This window comes from Macaca thibetana, chromosome 20 (genome assembly GCF_024542745.1).
Source record: "Macaca thibetana thibetana isolate TM-01 chromosome 20, ASM2454274v1, whole genome shotgun sequence".
NCBI classification, from domain to species: Eukaryota; Metazoa; Chordata; class Mammalia; order Primates; family Cercopithecidae; genus Macaca; species Macaca thibetana.
In genome coordinates, this window is record NC_065597.1 from 71701994 (window position 1) to 71723507 (window position 21514).

Below are 21514 nucleotides of genomic sequence, written 5' to 3' on the forward strand. Positions count from 1 at the left end.
TGTTAAAAACAAATGCAAATGTGCCCAAGTGTGTTAGAGAAATGGCTACACTCTTCCCTCCAAAGCCCACGTCCACATGGGGGAAGGAGCAAAGATAATCCGGGAAAATGCAGAGTTTGCTCTTGGGCGTTCTCCAGGGAATCTCAGGTTACCCAGGCAACAGCCAGCAAACTCCTTGGCCCGCCAAGCGCGCTGCTGGGAGGACCTTAGAAGTCTTGAGACTTCCCTTGGTGCCCAAGGGCCCAGGGTGCTGCTCGGAAGAACCAAGAGGACAGGCATAGCTGCTCAGGTCACTCTGGGGGAACAAGGCCCAGGAGAGCAAGGTGCCAGGATTATTGCTGGGTCCTCCTTGTGCCAGGAAAGGGGGCCAGAGCCGTACAACGGTGGTCCGGGTCCAGGGCCCTGGGGTCTGTGGCCGTCCGCAGAGCGATCATTGCTGCCTCGCAGTGTGGCTGCAAAGGACAAGATCGCACAGTGGAGACTGCAGATACCACGTGAATAGGGGCGCGACTGGTTCCTGGGTAGGACCTTGGCACATAGACATTCCTAAGTCATGGTAGCTGCTGTCTTTATGACGCTGCTTTTTCTCTAACGTGCCTGCCCATGTGGCTCCCTGTGAGCCAGCCGCTAGGGTTGTCTCCCCAGGCAGTGAGGTGCTTCCACGCCTGGAGCTTCCTGGAGTCAGAAATACCCTTCCCAGGGAGGGCTCAGCAGGGGTGGAGAGGCCTGCAGCTGTGCAGGGGGAGACGCTGTTTAGCCAGCTGGGAAACGTTTCACAGAGGCATCCGTGTTTGGCAAAAAAACAGTTCGTGAAATGTCTTAATCCAGATTAAAATGAAGCTAGCGAATTGCTCAAGGAAAATTGCTGTGGGGGGTGGGAGGTAGGAGGTTGGGGGAGGGAAACAAACCCACCCACCGTGGCATGGTAGGACCCTCCTGGCACAGAAGGGACCTCTAACTACTGCTCAGAAGGGAATGTTGAGATGTGAGAATCTCTCCATTGGGTAGATGGATGTCTGTCTCTTTTTTCTTCTTCTTTTTTTTTTTTTTTTTTTTTGAGACGGAGTTTTGCTCTTGTTGCCCAGGCTGGAGTGCAGCGGCGTGATCTCGGCTCACGGCAACCTCTACCTCCCGGGTTCAAGCGATTCCCCTGCCTCAGCTTCCCCAGTAGCTAAAACTACAGGCGCACACCACCACGCCTCGCTAATTTTTTATATTTTAGTAGAGACGGGGTTTCACTATGTTAACCAGGATGGTCTCAATCTCCTGACCTCATGATCCACCCACCTTGGCCTTCCAGAGTGCTGGGATTACAGGTGTGAGACACCACCCTCGGCCTTTTTTTTTTTTTTTTTTAAAGAGACAGGGTCTTGCTCTGTGACCCAGTTTGCAGTGGAGTGGCACAACCATAGCTCACTGCAGCCTCTCCCTCCTGGGCTCAAGCGACCCTCCCACCTCAGCCTCCTGAGTAGCTGGGACTATAGGCACACACCACTATGCCTAGCTAATTTTTAAAATTTTTAAATAGCTTTTGTAGAGATGGGGTATTGCTACATTGCCCAGGTTGATCTCAAACTCCTGGGCTCAAGCAAGCCATCACACCCAGCTCTAAGATTTCTTTTGTTTCATTTGTTTTAAAGATTTTATCTAGAAAATTTATCCCCCAAAAGGAAAGTAGCTGAGGAAGAAACAGAAAAACAGAAATCCACTTTTTTTTTTGAGCTGGAGTCTTGCTCTGTTGCCCAGGCTGGAGTGCAAATGGCACGATCTGGGCTCACTGCAACCTCCGCCTCCTGGGTCCAAGTGACTCTCCTGCCTCAGTCTCCCCAGTAGCTGGGATTACAGGCATGTGCCACCATGCCCAGCTAATTTTTGTATTTTTAGTAGAGACAGGGTTTTGCCATGTCGACCAGGCTGGTCTTGAACTCCTGACCTCAGGTGATCCACCCTCTTCAGCCTCCCAAAGGGCTAGGATTACAGGAATGAGCCACCACGCCCAGCCAAAATCCAAATTTTCAAAGTGCAGTAAAATGATGGCTGCTGGGTTCGGGTGACACAGGTCCGTGGGGCCACGCCACCCAGCGTGGCCTGGAGTCTGCACCTGGCTCTCCCCCCACCTCCCATACCCCCACTTCCTGGACAAACCTGTTGGGAATGGAATAGGCAGTGAGCACTATCCCGGCCCTCAGGAGGCCGGAGCCTGGGTGTCTACAGCTGGCCATGTGACCCACGCAGCCTTTTCCTTCTGCAAGCACAACCTCTTCTGCCGTTTGTGGGCAGCTCTGCAGGACCTCACTTCTGTATCAGAACTTCTTATCACCGCTGGGTGCAGGCCTCGGCCTCTGTTCAAGGGGATTGTAAGCAAAGCACTGAGTTCCCCACCTGTAGAGACCACTGCCCCAGGCTCCCCAGAGAGCAACCTCATCCTATTGGGCACTCCCGGGCTCCACCGGCCTTCCGGCCCCTCCAAGGGAAGTCCTTGCAGAGGGCATGGAGCCCCCGCTGTCCTCAGTGTGCCCTCTGGTGCCAAGTTGGTTTGACTGTCACGGTGGCATATTCATGGCTTTAAATGCATAGAAAATCTCATAAAGCCAGGAAAGCCAGTGTGCTGTAGGGGGCACTGAAGAAGCAGGTGGCCTCGTCTTAAAGCACAGCAGGGTTGGCCGGGCACGGTGGCTAATACCTGTAATCCCAGCACTTTGGGAGGCTGAGGCAGGCAGAGCACTTGAGGCCAGGAGTTCGAGACCAGCCTGACCAATGTGGTGAAACCCCATCTGTACTGAAAATACAAAAATTAGCCAGGCGTGTTGGTGGGTGCCTGTAATCCCAGCTACTCAGGAGGCTGAGGCAGCAGAACTGCTTGAACCCGAGAGGTGGAGGTTGCAGTGAGCCGAGATCGCCCCGCTGCACTCCAGCCTGGGTGATAGAGGGAGACTCAGTCTCAAAAAAAAAAAAAAAAGAGAGAAACGCACAGCAGATGAACTTGAGGCAAGAAAAATACCTGAAACAGACTGATGCCAGGAGATTCCTGTGACTAAATGGCTACAGAAGAATGATACCAATGGCTGTTCTGTCTGTAATCAAGGACACTGAATTACCAGATGAACTCTTTATGACCAGACAGCATAGTTAACAGAAGTTTTCATATTCACTGCCAGCGTTTACCAAGCACTCACTTACACTTCAGGCTTCGGCTGAGCCAAGTGGGCTCAGTCTTTCACACCTCTGGCTTCCTTTCCTGGTCTACCAGTTAGCCCCTGAAATGGCTGTTGTGCCCCATCAAGCACCAAGCACCAAGCACCCCACCTTAGCCACACCAGAGAGTTCTCTCAGGCATCTGTTATGCATGGTATCAGGCATGCCTACTTTATTTTTCTCTTGGTATTAGATTTTTTTTTCATTTAATAAGATCAGTGGTCTCATTGGCAAGTATGTATATATATACACACACACACATATACACACACACATATACACACACATATACACACACACACATACACACATACACCCACACACATATATATACACCTACACAAATATACACACACATCACACATACACCCACACACATATATATGCACCCACACATATATATACACACATATATACACACACTCACATATATACACACACATACACACACACATATATTTATATATATATATTTTTTGAGACTGGGTTTGCTCTGTCACCCACGCTGGAGTGCAGTGGCACAGTCACAGTTCACTGCAGCCTTGACTTCCTGGGCTCAAGCAATCCTCCTGCCTCAGCCTCCCAAGTAACTAGGGCCACAGGCACGTGCCATCACGCTCAGCTAATTTGTTTTATTTTTGATAGAGACAAGGTCTCCCTATGTTGCCCAGGCTGGTCTTGAACTCCTGTCCTCAAGCGATCCTCCCGCCTCGACCTCCCAAAGTTCTGGGATTACAGGTGTGAGCCAGCACGCCAGCAAAATGTTTGGAAGTTTAACTCTGCCAGTCAATACCAAGAGATGCTTTCAGATAGACTCACTGTATGTTATTGACAACTAGAACATTTGACCTCTGTTGATGATGTCAGTTTTTAAAGAGCTATAAGCAAATGTTATGTGGATGCCATTATTTGTTCAGATATGTTAGTTAATGATTTCGCTAGCTGTTTTGGCGTGTATATTTTCATTTTTTGAATGCATACAAATGTTCAAATTTAGCTTGTGTGTTACATCAGATTCCCAAACTATACAACCCTGTAGAATCTTTGTTTCTTTTATTTAATATAGTACAGGCCTGCAGTTTAACTTAAAATACAACCTGGGTCATATCTTTGCCCTTAGGTAGTGACACTTATTTTAAATTTCCAAAATAATATCTGGCCTCCCATAATTTATTTCAATGTTTTACAGTTCTTACTGCAAGGAAATTGCTTTTGAGTCCTAAAAAAAAAAAATCTTTCTTGCCACAGTTGTCTTCTTCATTGGAAGCTGTTAGTTGCTTTCTTAGACAGTTCCTAGGTTACTGGGTCACATTAATAATAATAATGAGTTTATTAAGGGTATACTGTATGCCAGGAACTGTGCTAGGCTATATATATACTTATTTAATTATTATTATTATTTTTAAGACAGGGTTTTTGTCTCTTGCCCCAGGCTGGAGTGCAGTGGCGCCATCAAAGCTCACTGCAGCCTTGACCTCCCAGGCTCAAACAGCTCTCCCATCTCAGCCCCACAAGTAACTGGGACTACAGGCACACGCCACCAGGCCAGGCTCATTTTTATACTTTTTGTTGAGGCAGGGTTTTGCCATGTTGCCCAGGCTGGCCTCAAATTCCTGCACTCAAGCCATCCTCCCACTCCAGCCTCCCAAAGTGCTGGGATTACAGATGTGAGCCACCACACCCGGCCAATTTAATTTAATTTAATTTAATTCTTAGCAACATACCTTCACTCTTGTTTTATACATGAGGGAACTGAGGTAAAGTGATTTGAACAGAGTCTCCTAGCTAGTAAGTACTTGACTAGGGTTTGAATCCTAGTTTGTGAGAAATAAAGGCTTTGTTCTTTTTAGTGTACCTGTATTAAATCTTGCCTTCTCTTTTCTAGGTCCATTAATTCCTATAAACTTTTAATTACTCCTAGATCTGGAAATCATGTACCTCTGATTATTCAGCCCATCTTATGAGACTAGCTCACCATCACACGGAGCTTAAGAACCTTGGATTTGTGTCCTAGCATAGTTGGTGACCACTTTATTTACTTAATAACAGCTTTGTTGAGATATAATTCACATACTATAACATGGATCTTTTTGGCTAGGCTGGTGGCTCGTGCCTGTAATCCCAGCACTTTGGGAGGCCAAGATGGGTGGATCACCTGAGGTCAGGAGCTCAAGACCAGCCTGGCCAACATGGCAAAACCGCATTTCTAGTAAAAACACAAAAAAATTAGCCAGGTGTGGTGGCGGGTGCCTGTAATCCCAACTACTTGGGAGGCTGAGGCAGGAGAATCACTTGAACCCAGGAGGCGGAGGTTGCAGTGAGCCAAGATCGTGCCACTGTACTCCAGCCTGGGCAACAAGAGTGAAACTCCATCTCAAAAAAAGTTAAAAAATAAATCTTTTCAAAGTGTACAGTTCAGTGGTTTTTAGTATATTTAGCAAAAGGTTGTACAACCATCACCATGGTCAATTTTAGAACATTTTTATCATCCCAAAGAGAAACCCTGTTGAAATACCACAAACCAGGTGGCTTTTAAACAACAGAAATATATTTCTCACAGTTCTGGAGGCTGGGAAGTCCGAGATCAAGGTCCCAGAAGATTCAGTGTCCAGTGAGGACCCGTTCCTGTTTCCCAGATGGTGCCTTCTCCCAGGGCGGGAGGGACGAGGGATTTCTCTGGGGCCTCTTTTATGAGGGCACTAATCCCATTTTGAAGGCTTGTCCCCCATGACCTAATTACCTCCCAAGGCTTTGCCCCCCCTAATGCCATCCCCTTGGGAATTAGGATTTCAGCATCTGACTTTTGAGGAGACACAAACATTTGAACCGTAGCAAACCCCACACCCCTTAGCAGCCACTCCCCCTTCCTGCTCCCATCCCACCTGGTCACCATGAATCTGCCTTCTCCCTCTAAGGATTCACCTTTTCTGAATATTTCACGTAGACGGGATCACGTAATATCTGTGCTGTGTCTGGCCTCCCTCACCGTGCTGCGGCAGGCGTCAGTGTTGCCATCTTTTTCGTGGCTAACAGCCTATCGTTCGAATAGACCACAGTTTGTTGATCCATTGTCCGGTCAGTGAACATTCCCGGTTCCACGTTTCGGGTCACGCTGCGTTCGTGCACGGGTTTCTGTGTGTTTCCGTTGTCACAGGTGGCTTTCAGCTCTTCCCCGAGTGGTTCTGTGCGCCTTCCCCTTGCTCACCACCATGCTGCGTGACGGCAGATTGCAACAGCGGGGCCTGCCTGAATTCAGGGGGGCAGTCGTGGTTTCTGGGTGTGTCCCCACAGTCTGTGTTTTTCCTCTAGACCTGCCCTTCATGCGGAATCACATTTGCTCCCAAATCTGAAGCCGGCGCCGAGGGAGGAGCACCTCAAAACGGCTGCCAAGACGAGCATAAAAACAGCACCAAGGTAACAAGCTCATGGCTGTTGTTCCTGTCAGTTCCTCTCCTGGCGCATCCACCCAAGGTGACATTCCTGTCTTGTCGGCTTCTTAGTTCTGAGAGTAACTCCTCTTGGGTAACACCACTCCGCACCCACGGGTCCTCTGGGTGTTGAAGAGACCGGCAGGGAGCTCGAGGGAGGGTCCGCAGGAACCCACGTGGAATCCAGCGCTCAGGGGCGGAGCTGGGCGGGACTCCTTTAAAGGCCAATAAGGGTTTAAAACGCGTGGATTCGAGTGTTTCAGGGGAAATTTGTGGCACTGGAAGCTGGACTCAATTTATGATAGGATATAGACGGGCGGATACAAGAGGGGGTCTTCACAGCGAGAAAGGCTGGGTGAAGAGAGAGGGTGGGAGTTAGGGCAGGCGGCAGGAAGGCTGCCAGGAAAACCAGACTTGGACACCAGGGCCAGGACTGAGCCCACCCATGAGAGCCTGTCGGGGGCTCATGCAGGGGGCTCCCCTGGGGCGCAGGCTCTCATCCTCCATCTGCCAAAGGATTGTGGGTACACGTCACCCTGTGTCTTCCCACAGCCATGGTGGACACCCCGAACACAAGCCCCTATTTCCATCCACCTTCCCTGTGCCCTGACAGCCCTGGACCCCTTGTCATACTTCTCCCAGCCCCCCAACCCATGCACCCTGTCCCCGGAACCCTGGTGCTGGCCTAAGCAGACTCTGGGGGCCTGGGCTCCTCACTTTCCTCCCTTCCCCTCCACCTCCTCATCAACTCTTCCCATGTCTCACTTTCCTGGCGGCCTGAACACCCAGCATTACCACTGGGCGCTGTTGGGTAACAGGGAGGAGCAGACGGGTAGTCAGGGCTGGGATTGGAGCAGGTCTGCAGGCACAGGGCAGCGGGGGGCCCTTGCAGGGCAGAAGGTCCCATGCCCAGTGCAGTGGGGCCCCGCAGCAGAGGTCAGGGTGGGACCGGCGTGCGTGCCCAGTGCCCGGTGCCACTTCACTTCCCGTGTCTGCGTCCTCTTTGTCTCGAGGCAGGCTTCTGGAGGACCTAATCCCAAAACTCAGAACGGGCTTCTGAGCCCTCCCCAAGAGGAGAAGCTCACCAACAGTCAGACCTCTCTGTGTGAGATCTTGCAGGAGAAGGGAAGGTGGGCAGGGGTGAGCCTGGACCAGTCGGCTCTCCTTCCGCTGAGGTTCAAGAACATCCGGGAGAAAACGGACGCCCACTTTGTGGACGTTATCAAAGAAGACAGGTACGATTGGGGCCATCTGGGAAAAAGCAAAGGTTGCAGGCAGAAGCCTCTCTGCCTTTTTCTTTTCTTTCTTTTTTTTTTTTTTTTAAGACGGAGTCTCGCTCTGTCGCTCAGGCTGGAGTGCAGTGGCGCGATCTTAGCTCACTGAAGCCTCCACCTCCCAGGTTCAAGTGATTCTCCTGCCTCAGCCTCCCGAGTAGCTGGGATTACTGGCACCCACCACCACGCCTGGCTAATTTTTGTATTTTTAGTATAGAGATGGAATTTCACCCGTGGGCCAGGCTGGTCTCCAACTCCTGACCTAGGTGATTCACCTACCCCAGCCTCCCAGAGAGCTGGGATTACAGGCGTGAGCCACCACACCTGGCTTTTTTTTTTTTTTTTTTTTAAAGACTAGGTCTTGCTGTGTTGCCCAGGCTGTAGTGCAGTGGCTCAATCTCAGTTCACTGCAACCTCTGCCTCCCGAGTTGAAGTGATTCTCCTGCATCAGCCTCTCAGGTAGCTGGGACTACAGGTGCACACAACCATGCCTAGCTAATTTTTGTGTTTTTAGTAGAGGTGGATTTTTAACATGTTGGCCAGGCACGTCTCGAACTCTTGGCCTCAGGTGATCTGCCCGCCTTGGCCTCCCAAAGTGCTGGGATTACAGGTGTGAACCTGTGCCCAGCCTAATGTTTGCATTTTGAAATACACAGGCCCAGTCCTTTTATCAAATATTCCTGAAGTTGGGTTGGTTAGATTCAGGCTGTCCCTCTGGCCAGGTAGAGACTGCAGAAGGGATGCCGTGTCCTTCTCAGGGTGTCCTTTCCAGGGACACGCGGTGCCTGTGTGTTCCTCATTAGTGATACTAATTTTGATTAATTAGGCAAGGTGGTGCCAGGTTCTCCGATCTAGGGTTATTATCTTCCTCTTATGACTAATAAGCAATCTGTGGGAAGATACTTGAAGATCTTGTAAATATTTCATTCCCCATCAGAATTCCCTAGATTTAGCATTCACGGATGATTCTTGCCTCAGTCTTCACTATGATGCCTCAAAGGGTGATTTTCAGCCGGGCGTGGTGGCTCACGCCTGTAATCCCAGCATTTTGGGAGGCCGAGGCAGGTAGATCACCTGAAGTCAGGAGTTCAAGACCAGCCTGGCCAACATGGTGAAACCCCCGTCTCAACTGCAAATACAAAAATTAGCTGGGCATGGTGGCAGGTGCCTGTAATCCCAGCTACTCGGGAGACTGAGCTAGGAGAATCGCTGGAACCTGGGAGGCAGAGGCTGCAGTGAGCCAAGATCCCCCCACTGTGCTCCAGCCTGGACAACAGAGCGAGACTCTGTCTCAAAAAATAAATAATAAATAAATAAATGGAGCAGCACAGCTTATCGCAGGGTCACTTCTGCCACTTGTCTGCTAAAATGTGGCCTTGTGCACATCCTCTCTGCAGCTGTGTGGTGGCTCTTCTCAGTCCACAGTCCCTGAGTTGGGAGGAGAGAGGGTCAATGTCCTGGGACAGAATTATTTCTCTTCTGAGTCTGAGGATGTAGGAAGTTACTGGATACGTGGCACAGAAAGGAGAGTGTCCGCTGCACTGCAAGGAGAGGAAGGGGCACACGTGATGAGCTCTACTTTGTGTTGGGTGCACGTGAGGCACTGGACGTATTTCACCTGATTTACTTCATTTTTTCTTTCTCTTTTTTTGAGATGTAGTCTTGCTGTGTTGCCCAGGCTGGAGTGCAGTGGCGCCGTTTCGACTCACTGCACCCTCCGTCTCTCAGGTTCAAGCGATTCTCCTGCCTCAGCCGCCCGAGTAGCTGGAATTACAGGCACCTGCCACCATGCCCGGCTAATTTTTGTGTTTTTAGTAGAAATGGGGTTTCACCACATTGGTGAGGCTGGTCTCGAGCTCCTGACCTCAGATGATCCGCCCGCCTCGGCCTCACAAAGGGCTGGGGATTACAAGGATGCGCCCACACGCCCAGCCTCATCTAATTTACTTCTGATAGTCACTGTATGAGGGACAGAGGCTAACACAGCTATATTTGCTTTCTGAAATCATGTTAACATTCCTTAGTTTCTAGTAATTTTCTGCCCTATAGAAAGGATATTACTATTTGCTGGCAATTCATAAATGAACGAAAGAGTCATGGAAAGCGGGTTTGATTTCCCTGCTATTAAAATCACTGAGCTTTATCATTTTGCAGGTTTCACATGCAATCTGCATATGTGACAATAGCACCAAAATTACGCTAACTATAAACACAATTTTGTGATAACAACCTGTTAGCTTTTACGGTGGCAATTACTGTCAGTGCTCTGAATGACAGGACCGCCGGTTCTGAATTATGGTTTCATTTGAAGCCTCCAAATCCGCGTAAGTACTCTCAGCACAGTGATCTGCGTGTTCTTCACCAAAGACTGTTTCACAGAACAGAAAAGCTGCCCTCATCTCCGAATCCTGGACATGAGGAATGTGTTTTCAAAAACAAGCCTCAGCGGCTCATGCCTGTCACCCCAGCACTTTGGGAGGCCAAGACAGGGAGATCTCTTAAGCCCAGGAGTTCGAGACCAGCCTGACCAACCTGGTGAAACCCTGCGTCTACTAAAAAATACAAAAATTAGCCGGGCGTGGTGGCAGGCGCCTGTAATCCCAGCTACTCGGGAGCCTGAGGCAGGAGAATCGCTTGAAGCTGAGAGGCAGAGGTCGCAGGGAACCGAGATTGCCGTGCCACTGCACTCCAGCCTGGGCAACGGAGTGAGACCCTGACTCAAAAAAACCCCCAAAAAACCAAGGTTCCGATGATGTGTGTTATAATCATGGTGGATGGTCATTCCTTAATGGAGGCGGACCACAAAATATGATTATGCTTAGAGGCACAGAGGACTTCCCAGAGATCTGTTTGAACAAGGGGCAGCTGAGCGGCGTCTGGTCTGCGGACGCTTTGAGACGCAGCTGTTGTAGTGACCTAATGAGCAGCGTTTTGGTCGCTAATTGTGATCTGAAAACATCGGTACGGTGATGGTGCTGGGCATTGATCGACTGCATTTGTTGTGTCTTCCAGCCTGATGAAAGATTATTTTTTTAAGCCGCCCATTAACCAGTTCAGCCTGAACTTCCTGGATCAGGAGCTGGAGCGATCCTACAGGACCAGCTATCAAGAAGAGGTGTGCTCGTTTCTCCTTGTGCTTTTACTGAGAATGTGTCTGTTGTTCTCACGGGGTCATTCACTGTTAGTTTTGTGCTTTAGCAAGGGATGGGAACGTGAAGGCTAACATTCATTTCCCACACTCTGTAAATCCTGAGTGGCAACTGTACGTGAAATGTCTCTTTGCAAAGGAGGAAAAAAACCTTTCTTTAGCCCTTTGTCTTAAAGCGCAGCCTCGCCATTAGTAGACCCTTTCCTCTGCAGTGGCGTCTCCAGGACCCTGTGGCTATCCCCAGTCTTGGAAGGGACCGCCCCCACCTCTCCTGAAAGGGAGCCCCCCACACCTGCCCTGGAAGGGATCCCCTAACCTGCCCTGGAAAGGGGGCCCCCCACCTGCCCTAGAAGGGGCCCCCCCACCTGCCCTGGAAAGGGGATCCCCACCTACCCTGGAAGGGCACCCCCGCCTGCCCTGGAAAGGGGGTCCCCCCAACCTGTCCTGGAGTCTTGGGTGAGGCTCTTCTCTACCTGTTGCCCTCCCTGCTTTCTTTCCCTGAGAAGGACCCAGGAGACCTTCACTTCTCTCTCTAACTCCGGCTCCACGTTTCCTCCGCCGCCCCCACCACCTTAACCCCTTTTCCTTGACCTCTCAGCCCATCGCCCAATCCCACTTCCTCCAAGAAGCTCTCCCTGACCGCAGACTGGATTGTACTTCCCTTCATACACTTCCTTCTCCATGTGTGCCCCATTTTGGAATCTTGTGTGGTTCTGGGTTCGTGTTCCTCCCTCCCTAGATGCTCAGCTTGTGAGGTAGGACCCCAGTCCCTCTCCTCCAGCCTCTCTCACAGCCTCCAGCACAGTCCCAGCGCTCACAGTGCTCTGTAGGGACTTGCTGGAAGGAATAATACAAGAATCTGGAGCCTGGTTTGAATCCTGGCGGCTTCCTAAGTGCATTCTCTCCTCTGGCCCCAAACCTAACCTCTGAGTGTTCCCAACTCAAGAGTGGGTGCCCTCCCCACCCAGAGCAAAAGGGATTTCTCACTCTAATTCCCTTGGTTCCTCCAGCAGGTCTTCATTAAACTCTGTGGTGTCCTGGCCTGGGCTCTAGAAAGACCCTGGTGAGCCCGGTAGAGCCAGTTTATGCCTCGTGGGGTGGGAGGTGCCCCCTTCCGTCAGCCTCCAAGGGACAGTGAATATCCGTTAATGTCCCAGACACAGCTCCCGGAGTGGACTTGCAAGTTGGCTGGTTGGTGGCCTGTAAGGCACAATATCATCTCATTTAATCCTCATAGCAATGCTGTAGGGAAGCTGATGATTATCCTCATTTTACCAAAGAGAAAGCTGAGGCTGAGAAAGGCTGAACAGGTGGCGTGGTCCCATAGCCGGGGTTGGACACGAGCGGTCTGGCTGCCAAGCCAGGCGTCTGGGCCGCTTCTTGCCCTGCACTGCTGAGCCTCCCAGACAGCAGACACCTCTGCCATCCCTTCCTAAAGGCACCAAATGTACGCTCAGCCTCTGCTCTGCCAGGGACTGTTCTTGGTGCTGGGGAAGGGGGAAAGATGTGGCCTGATAGGGAACAGGAATTAGAAACAACATCCGAAGCTGGAGGTCTGCAAATGCCCTCCCAGCACCCGGCAAGGCACCAAGCTCAGGCTGGGGGCTCCAAGAGGGGAGCTCCTGAGCTTGTCTCGGTGGGGAGACTAGGAATTAATGGAATGTAGGAATGAGGGAACATTCTGGAGAGTGGGGCAAGCACCCACAAACGTTAGAGATACCAAAGAGCCCGGTGCATCCAGGGAGTTGCAGGTGCGTCCAGGGCGGGAGTGGCAGGAGGTGGCAGAGGCTAGTTTATGGCTCCCATACCATGGACTGTATGGCAAAGGCCACGGGGAGCTGTTGAAGGATCTGGAACAGGTTGTGTTTTAAGATCACACAGCTCACACCTGTAATCCCAATTACTCAGGGAGCTGAGGCGGGAGGATCACTTGAGGCCAGGAGACAGACCAGCCTGAGCAATACAGTGAGACCCTGTCTCTTCCAACAAAAGGAAAAAAAACATGGCCGGGTGCGGTGGCTCACGCCTGTAATCCCAGCCCTTTGGGAGGCTGAGGTGGGCGGATTGCCTGAGGTCAGGAGTTTGAGACCAGCCTGGCCAACATGGTGAAACCCCGTCTCTACTGAAAACACAAAACTTAGCTGGATATGGTGGTGGGTGCCTGTGATCCCAGCTACTTGGGAAACTGAGACAGAATCACTTGAACCCGGGAGGCGGAGGTTGCGGTGAGCCGAGACCACACCATTGCACTGTTGCACTCCAGCCTGGGCAAGAATAGCGAAACTCTGTCTCAAAAAAAAAAAAAAAAAAAAAAGAGAGAAAAAAGAAAAACATGTATCAGCTGAGTTTTGGAGGGTGATAAGAGTGTGGACAAGACAGGAGGCCACATGACAGGTGGGAGGCTGTTACCGAAACTCAGGGCGGGCGGCCACAGGGTCCCGGTGGGTAGGAAAGGACAGACACCGGGACAAGGGAGCCTCCCAGCTGGCCTGCGTGTGGGGACTCATCGTGCTGAGGGCTCCACATGGGTGCGTTCCTAGCCTAACATCCCACTGCCCACAAGGTGCGAGTACTGGTTTGTGCCTGGTTTTGGATAGAGACTGAGGCATGGCTGGGTGGGTATCACAGCTAGTCATGGCGGAGTGACTTGAGCCCTGGCAGCCCCGCCGTAGAGCCTGCGCTCTGAGGATGGTGGGACGGCCACACCCGGAGGCCCCGGGATGTGGGCAGTGAGCAGGGCGGAGCCAGTGGCACTGTCCCTGGGTTTGGAGCCCACGGGAGAGAGGGCGAAAGAGTGTCATGATGTGGGGGAGCATCATTCTCAGTGGGACTGGGACAGGCGGCACTGCCAGGATGCACAGGGGTAGGGCAGGTGGGCCCGGGGAGCCTCTGGCATCAGGGCCGGAGGTGGCCCAGAGGGAAAGGCTGGGGCCGGGACAGGTGTCTCTGGGAAGCAGCAGGGCAGGCAGGAGAGACCACAAGGGAGGTAGAGGGAGGAGCGGGGCCTCTGCCAGCGTCCATGGATGGGGCAGTTCTACAGAGGACATAGTAGCCCCAAGAGAGAAAGGCCCTGCATGCGAGCCCTTGGCTTGGAAGGTGGGAGGTGTGGGCTCTTGGAAGGACAGCAGCCTGTGTGGAAACCTTCTGGTCTCACATGTGGGCAAGGCAGTGAGGTCTCGGGGGACATGCATGCACCCGGCCCTAACTAGGACCCCTGATGGGCACTAGATGGAGCCCCAGAGAAAGGGGACGTGCGTGTGCCTCTGCCAAGGTGGGTGGGCATGGGCAGTGTCACCCCTGAAATTCCCACACCTGGCCAGGTGCGGTGGCTCACACCTGTAATCCCAGCACTCTGGGAGGCCGAGGCAGGCAGATCATGAGGTCAAGAGATAGAGACCAGGCCGGGCGCGGTGGCTCAAGCCTGTAATCCCAGCACTTTGGGAGGCCAAGATGGGCAGATCACGAGGTCAGGAGGTCGAGACCATCCTAGCTAATGCGGTGAAACCCCGTCTCTACTAAAAAATACAAAAAACTAGCCGGGCGAGGTGGCGGGCACCTGTAGTCCCAGCTACTCGGGAGGCTGAGGCAGGAGAATGGCGTGAACCCAGGAGGCGGAGCTTGCAGCGAGCTGAGATCCGGCCACTGCACTCCAGCCCGGGCGACAGAGCAAGACTCCGTCTCAAAAAAAAAAAAAAAAAAAAAAAAAAAAGAGATAGAGACCATTCTGGCCAACTTGGTGAAACTCCATCTCTACTAATAGTGCAAAAATTAGCCGGGCGTAGTACCACGTGCCTGTAGTTCCAGCTACTCCGGAGGCTGAGGCAGAAGAATTGCTTGAATCCGGGAGGCGGAGGTTGCAGTGAGCCGAGATCGCGTCACTGCACTCCAGCCTGGCGACAGTGAGACTCTGTCCCCCCTGCCTCCGAAAAAAAAAAGAAATTCCCACACCTTCTGAAGGGATTCCAGTGTTGGGACCGGACTTGCCCTTCCGGGGCACATGGACACCTACAGAGCCTCTAGGTTCTTTGGAGGGAATTTGGAACCAAACCCCGCCCCCAGGTTGCCCTGGCGGGGTCCAGCCTGGCATCAGGGCTGACTGGCAGCCTTGCTCCCACCGTCCAGACTCCCCCTCCTCCCTTCCCGCCTAGTTCCTGGGTGTGGTCAGGACACCCGGAGCTGGTTTGTCCCGCGGAACGCACACTGCACCCAGGGCTGCCATGAGACCTCTCCGCTCCCTGCGCCTCCAGCCCCCGCCCCCAGTCCGAGCCCGGCTGGGATGCTGAGTGGACACCCATGGCCTTTTGGGTTGCCAGAAGGTTGCAAGGCCAAATGGAAAGGAGCTGAACTTTCTGCATCCCTCCCTTTCCCAACCACAGCCTCTGCCTTTGGGTCCTGCTCCTTCCTCTAGGTTAGGGGCACACTCAGGAGTCAACCGGTCCACGCCGAGTCCTGGCCTGGCTCCTTGTTCACTGTGTGCCCTCGGGGTAGCCCCTGGCCTTGGCCTCCCAATCTGTACACCCAGATGGGTGGTGTTTCCTGCCTGTGGGGTGTTGTGAGCATCAGTGGAGATCGCACCCCTCTCAGAGCCCTGCAGGGCCTGGGCCTGGTGCACCTCTTGGACATGTCAGCATCATTATTTCTCCCCCTCAACTGCCGAACACTGGTGCAGGCCTCTCTAGTGTACTTGGCACACCTGCCTGTGTTTCCTATCCCTGTCCCTCCTACCTTCCGCTGTGAGCTGCCCAAGGGCATCATTTTGCGTGGGCCCCAGCCCCAAGCACAGAGCCAGGCCCCGTAGGTTCCCAGGCAACGATGTGCCACTTAAATCCCCCTCAGCCAGTTCTGCCCTGAAGCCCCACTTTTGCACCTGCTGAACCTAGGGCTCCGCCAGGCGGCAGAGCTCCCTGCACATTGCTGTCGTGCAACTGCCTTACAGATGCAGAGGCCTCACCTGCGCCAGTCAGTCACTCATCTTTCAGCTAAATATGTAACGTGTCTGTGAGAATGTGCTGGGTCATAATCAGTTGCTCTGTGACCCTGGCAGGGTTTTTTTTTGTTTGTTTGTTTGTTTGTTTTTTGGAAACAGGGTATCATTCTGTAGTGGTGTGATCATAGTTCACTGCAGCTTCAAACTCCGGGCTCAAGCGATCTTCCCACCTCAGCCCCCCAAGTACCTGGGACTACAGGCACGAACCACTAGGCCCGGCTAATTAGTTTATTTTTGGTAGACGGGGTCTCTCTCTGTTGCCCAGGCTGGAGTGCAGTGGCATGATTATAGCTCACTGCAGCCTCAAACTCCTGGGCTCACACAATCCTCCTGCCTCAGCCTCCCGAGTAGCTGGGACCACAGTCACGCGCTGCCATGCCTGGCTAATTTTAAACTTTTTTGTAGAGATGGGGTCTCACTGTGTTACTCAGGCTGGCGTTGAACTTCTGGGCTCCAACGACCCTCCTGCCTCAGCCTCCCAAAGTGTTTGGATTATAGGCGTGAACCCGTGCCCGGCCCCCTGGACAAGTTTAATTTCTCTGTGCCTTGGACTCCCCAGTGTTAAATGGGGTAGTAGAGGGAGACAGTCCTCCGAGAGCCTTCCCGCCCCGTGCCTGGTCCAGAGCAGCAGCGCTCAGCATGTGTTGCCTGTTTCTCCATCCGAACTGTGCTCCTGGCCGCCCGGGGCCACCCAGTCATTCTGCTCCACTCCTGCTCCAAACAGGTCATAAAGAACTCCCCTGTGAAGACGTTTGCTAGTCCCACCTTCAGCTCCCTCCTGGATGTGTTTCTGTCGACCATAGTGTTTCTGACGCTGTCCACCACCTGCTTCCTGAAGTACGAGGCGGCCACCACGCCTCCCCCACCCGCCGCCCTGGCTGTCTTCAGCGCGGCCCTGCTGCTGGAGGTGCTGTCCCTCGCAGTGTCCATCAGGTAAGCGCCGCGTGGGCCGGGTCTCCAGCTCTGAGCCGTTAGCTCCCTCTTCTGGCTCTATGGCTTATGGCTGAGCAGTTGGACTGGTCTCCAGCCAGCTGTCCCTGCTGGCTGATTTCTGGAGATGGGCCCCCGTGTCCTCCCCCGGCCCTGTGCCCCGGCATCCTCCCTCCCTCACATTGGTCCAGATGCAGGGGGACCACCTCACTGGAGGGGGCAGTGCCCCGCAGCCCCGCACCCCGCAGCTCATCCCCGGATCTCCAGGGTGAGAGACTGCAGAGGAGAAGGTGAGAAGATAGGAAATGATCTGGAGGAAGGAAAGGAAAATACATGAGTCGGGGCAGATGATAGGTGGGGCCGAGTCAGCAGGTGCCTCTTCAGAGTGCAGGAGCCAAACATAGACCCATAGCAGCATCTCCGCGTGCTTGCCTCAGGCGGTGGTCTCTTGGGTGTGACGCCAGCAGGAGAAAGAGACAAGCTCAACTTCATCAAAAGTTAAGCCGTTGTGCCGCAAAGAACATCAGGAAAGCGAAAGAACCCGCAGAATGGGAGGGAACATTTGCAGATCAGGCCTCGGACAAGGTCTAACATGTAGAATGGATAAAGAACTCATACAGCCCAATAATAAAAAGCTCACTTTAAAGGGGACAGAGGCTCCGAACAGACCACAGCTGCGTCTTGGGGAAGCCGGGCCCTTAGGACCAGCCCGGCTCCCTGAGGGGGCTTGCAGCGTCTCAGTATTCCTGAGCAGGCAGGTGGCCCTGCGTGGTCCCCATCCTGGGCACCACAAGCCCCTTTCGTGGTCCTGTCACCCTCAACAGGACGGCTGCCAGCCTAGCAGAGTCCCACTAGCAACTGTGCCCAGGAGCTGGGCTTCAAACAGACATGGGGAAGCAGCCCTGACCTTGAGCGTCTGCTGCCCTTATCCAACATCCCAAGGCAGAGACGAATGGCTTTGAGTCTGGCCCGAAGTTCCGGAATGCTGGCTTCTCCCATCTGAGGTGGGCAGGCCGGGATTCCTGCCTCCTCCCTCCCACCTGTGCTGTACCCAGGACCCTTTCGCCGTGGGTCATGCTCTCTGCGGCACATGCTCAGTGTTTCCCAGAACTCTGTGGGCTCACGACCCATTGCCCACAGCGAGCAGCCCTCTTCCTAGCACAACCTCCCGTCCTGCCTCAGTGCCCACCTGTGCTTCTGGGGACCCCTCCCAAAGGAGCCGTCGTCCGAAAGCCCTTCCAGGGCCTGCTTCCCAAGAACCCAAACCAGACATCCTCAGGCCCCTGGTTGGTTTGTTTTTCCTCTTTAAAAAGATCAGCTTTAGGCCGGGTGTGGTGGCTCACACCTGTAATCCCAGCACTTTGGGAGGCTGAGGCAGGTGGATCACCTGAGGCTGGGAGTTCGAGACCAGTCTGGCCAACATGGCGAAACCCTGTCTTTACTAAAAATACAAAAAAAAGAAAGCCGGTCTTGGTGGTGGGTGCCTGTAATTCCAGCTACTCGGGAGGCTAAGGCAGGAGAATCACTTGAACCCAGGAGGTGGAGGTTGCAGTGAGCCGAGATCACACCATTGCACTCCAGCCTACGTGACCCTATCTCAAAAAAGAAAAAAGGATCAGCTTTATTGTGACATGATTTACATACAATAAAGTCATTCAAGTGGGCAAAACTCAGTGATTTCTAGTAAATTTGAAGAATTGTATGAATATCACTACTATGTAACTATCGGGCACCTCCATCACCCCAAAAAGAAACCCGTCCCGGTGGGCAGTCACTCCCCCAGGTCTGCCCTCCCTGGCCCACCACCAGGTTTTCCTCTAATATGGGTGGTTGTAGCGTCTGGAGGGCTCTGAGGCCCGCATTGTCTCCACGCCTTTTTACTTTCACCCTTTAGCCATTATGCCCTACTCCTTCAGACCCAATTCTAAAGCATGGAGGCCAACCCCGGTCTAGACTGCCGAGGGCGGGGGTGAGGTGTGCGGGGACACACTCCCCAAGCTTCTGGTGAAGGTGGTGGCTGCTGCACCCCTAAACAGGCCTCTGGTGGGCTTTAGTTCCATTTACCAGGAATCGTCAAGCCTGGGAGGGGCCCAGACCCTGAAAGGCTTCCCTGGCCCCTCTGAGGGCCGTGTTTTTGACCCCAGCTTGACGGGAGCCTGCGCTGTGGGGCGTACGGGCGCCCCATCCCTTTCCTGTACAGGAGGAAAGCCAGGCGCCTTCTCAGTGACTGGCCCGGGCCCCGCCTACCGCCTCCGGGAGGCTTCCTGCGTCTCCCTCTCTACTCTGCCCCGGCAGGCGTGAGGATGGCAGGTCTCCTTTTCAGATCCCTGCAGTCTCAGGGACCAGCATGAAGGCCCCCCACCACCTCGCATCTTTCCTACTCCTGACTGGGAACTCGGTTCCCTCTGTCCCCCCTCCTGGGGCCTCTGTATTCTGCATATTTGTGGTTATTCTTGGAAATATTCCAAAGCCTTCATTATCCTTTAAATATCAGGAAACCAGGGCTGTCCAGTACCCTAAAAGGGTGAGACTGTGCCTGCGTCCGTGTGGGGAATGGCTGGAGGGTGAGCGTTTCCTCTCCTGGCCACACCACGCAGCCAAGAGGTAGAGGCATGGTAGGTGTTCAGGCCCGAAGGCCGGGCCGCCGGGCGGGGCGGGGGGGCTTTGTGCCAGAGGCTCTTCAACAGCGGCCCCCGTCCAGCCTCTCCTGAGGCAGGGACAGCAGGCCCGTCCCCGGCTGCCTGGCAGCAACCTTGAGAGAAGGACTGTCTCCCCACGAGGACCCCACACCCTCTCTTCGTCTCCCCATGTGCCCCCATCCATTGGCCCAGGGGTCCCTGGGCTCAGCCAAGACCTGTTCCTCCTCCTCACAGTGGTTCTTGGCCCACACGCTCCGCTGCTGCTTTATACAGAACTTTTTATTGTGTCAACATCACCCTCCTGAAACGGGGCCCGCGGAGACACACAGCTGCGGAAGGAGTCAGTGCATACCGTCGCTCTGCTCAGAACGACGAAGTCTTTTCACACAAAATACGTGGTGCTGGACCTCACGAACGACAGGGCCCCGCTGCCTGGAGAGTCCTGAAGCCGCACACACGCGTGATGAACGTGACAGCCCAGATGCAGACAGCACGCGTGTGCGGGTTTAGTGGTCCAGGCGCCACGAGCCGGGTTCGGCCTGTGATGTGATTTTCTGAAACACGGAACAGGCCTTGGTGATGCCCCAAACAGAGCAGAGATGACCGCCACTCAGTTTTCACAGGAGCTGCCCTCCGGGAAATCCAGTGTGTCAGCGTCACCGCAGAGCACTCTCTGTTTGTAGATGGGACACAGGCTCTGGGCTAAGATGCTGTCGGCAGCCTTCCGCCTTTGTGGGTGCCCAGGGGCGTGACTGCTGTGTGGGGTGCAGGGCAGAACCTCCCTGGGTAGCACCTGCCCACATGCAGGACGCCTCTGTCCCTGGCGCCTTCCCACCGGATGCCAGGACCACCTCTCCTGCTGCGACAACTGCAGGGGCTCCTCAGAATTCCGGGGTGCCTCCAGAGCTGCCCCCATCAAGACCTCCTGCCTCAGAAGCTGATGGGAGCAGGTGACGGCAGCGTGGTGACCGCCAGGAGACTCTCCTTGGGGCCTGTAATACTCTCACGTGCTCTCTGAGACGAGCGAAGCGTGTGCTTTTCACAAGCATATTTTATCAGAACACAACATGTGACCCTAGAGTCGGGTACAATGAGCTGAGCCCGGCTTCCTTGCCTTCTACCAAAAGTGAGGGAGACAGACCCCCCACCCCACACCTGCTTCCATGCCCATCCCAGGGGCAGCATGGGAGAGAGCGGAGGGCAGTGCTGGCTGCAGCCTTGCGCTTGTCTCCTGGCCCATGACCCACCCCAGGCCCCATCACTCCTGCTAACCCCTGTCCCTCTCGCAGGATGGTGTTCTTCCTGGAGGATGTCATGGCCTGCACCAAGCGCCTGCTGGAGTGGATCGCCGGCTGGCTACCGCGTCACTGCATCGGGGCCATCCTGGTGTCGCTCCCTGCACTGGCTGTCTACTCCCATGTCACCTCCGAATTTGAGACGAACGTACACGTAAGTAAAGGCTCAGCTGTTTTATTTCCACGTTCTCCTGGACTCCCTAATCTCTCTCTTTAACTCACTTGGGATAGCAATTTAAAAATAAACCCTTTGGCTGGGCACGGTGGCTCACACCTATAATCCCAGCACTTTGGGAGGCCAAGGCGGGCGGATCACTTTTAATCCCAGCTACTCGGGAGGCTGAGGCCGGAGAATCTCTTGAACCCGGGAGGCGGAGGTTGCAGTGAGCTGAGATTGCACCACCGCACTACAGCCTGGGTGACAGAGCGAGACTCTGTCACAAAATAAAATAAAATGGGGCCGGGCACAGTGGCTCACGCCTGTAATCCCAGCACTTTGGGAGGCCGAGGCGGGTGTATCACCAGGTCAGGAGATTGAGACCATCCTGGCTAACACGGTGAAACCCCGTCTCTACTGAAAATACAAAAAATTAGCCAGGCGTGGTGGTGGGCACCTGT

At 53.6% G+C, this 21514-nt stretch overlaps 2 protein-coding genes across 5 annotated transcripts in view; both read left to right on the forward strand.

Annotated features, from left to right (window-relative positions):
• Positions 1 to 21514, forward strand: part of ADCY9 (adenylate cyclase 9) — a 153657-nt gene that overhangs the window by 116943 nt on the left and 15200 nt on the right. For 2 of the 4 annotated variants that reach the window (XM_050774174.1, XM_050774173.1), the window contains exons 4-8: positions 6505 to 6609; positions 7641 to 7858; positions 10910 to 11012; positions 16757 to 16965; positions 20891 to 21050. In XM_050774174.1, coding sequence (XP_050630131.1) covers positions 6505 to 6609; positions 7641 to 7858; positions 10910 to 11012; positions 16757 to 16965; positions 20891 to 21050 — 795 coding nt within the window. Of the gene's footprint in view, positions 1 to 6504; positions 6667 to 7640; positions 7859 to 10909; positions 11013 to 16756; positions 16966 to 20890; positions 21051 to 21514 lie in introns of all 4 variants that reach the window. The other 2 variants (XM_050774171.1, XM_050774172.1) reach the window with 1 other exon arrangement.
• TRAP1 (TNF receptor associated protein 1) overlaps positions 1 to 21514 on the forward strand; it is a 427467-nt gene that overhangs the window by 79996 nt on the left and 325957 nt on the right. The gene's annotated exons all lie outside the window — the stretch shown is intronic.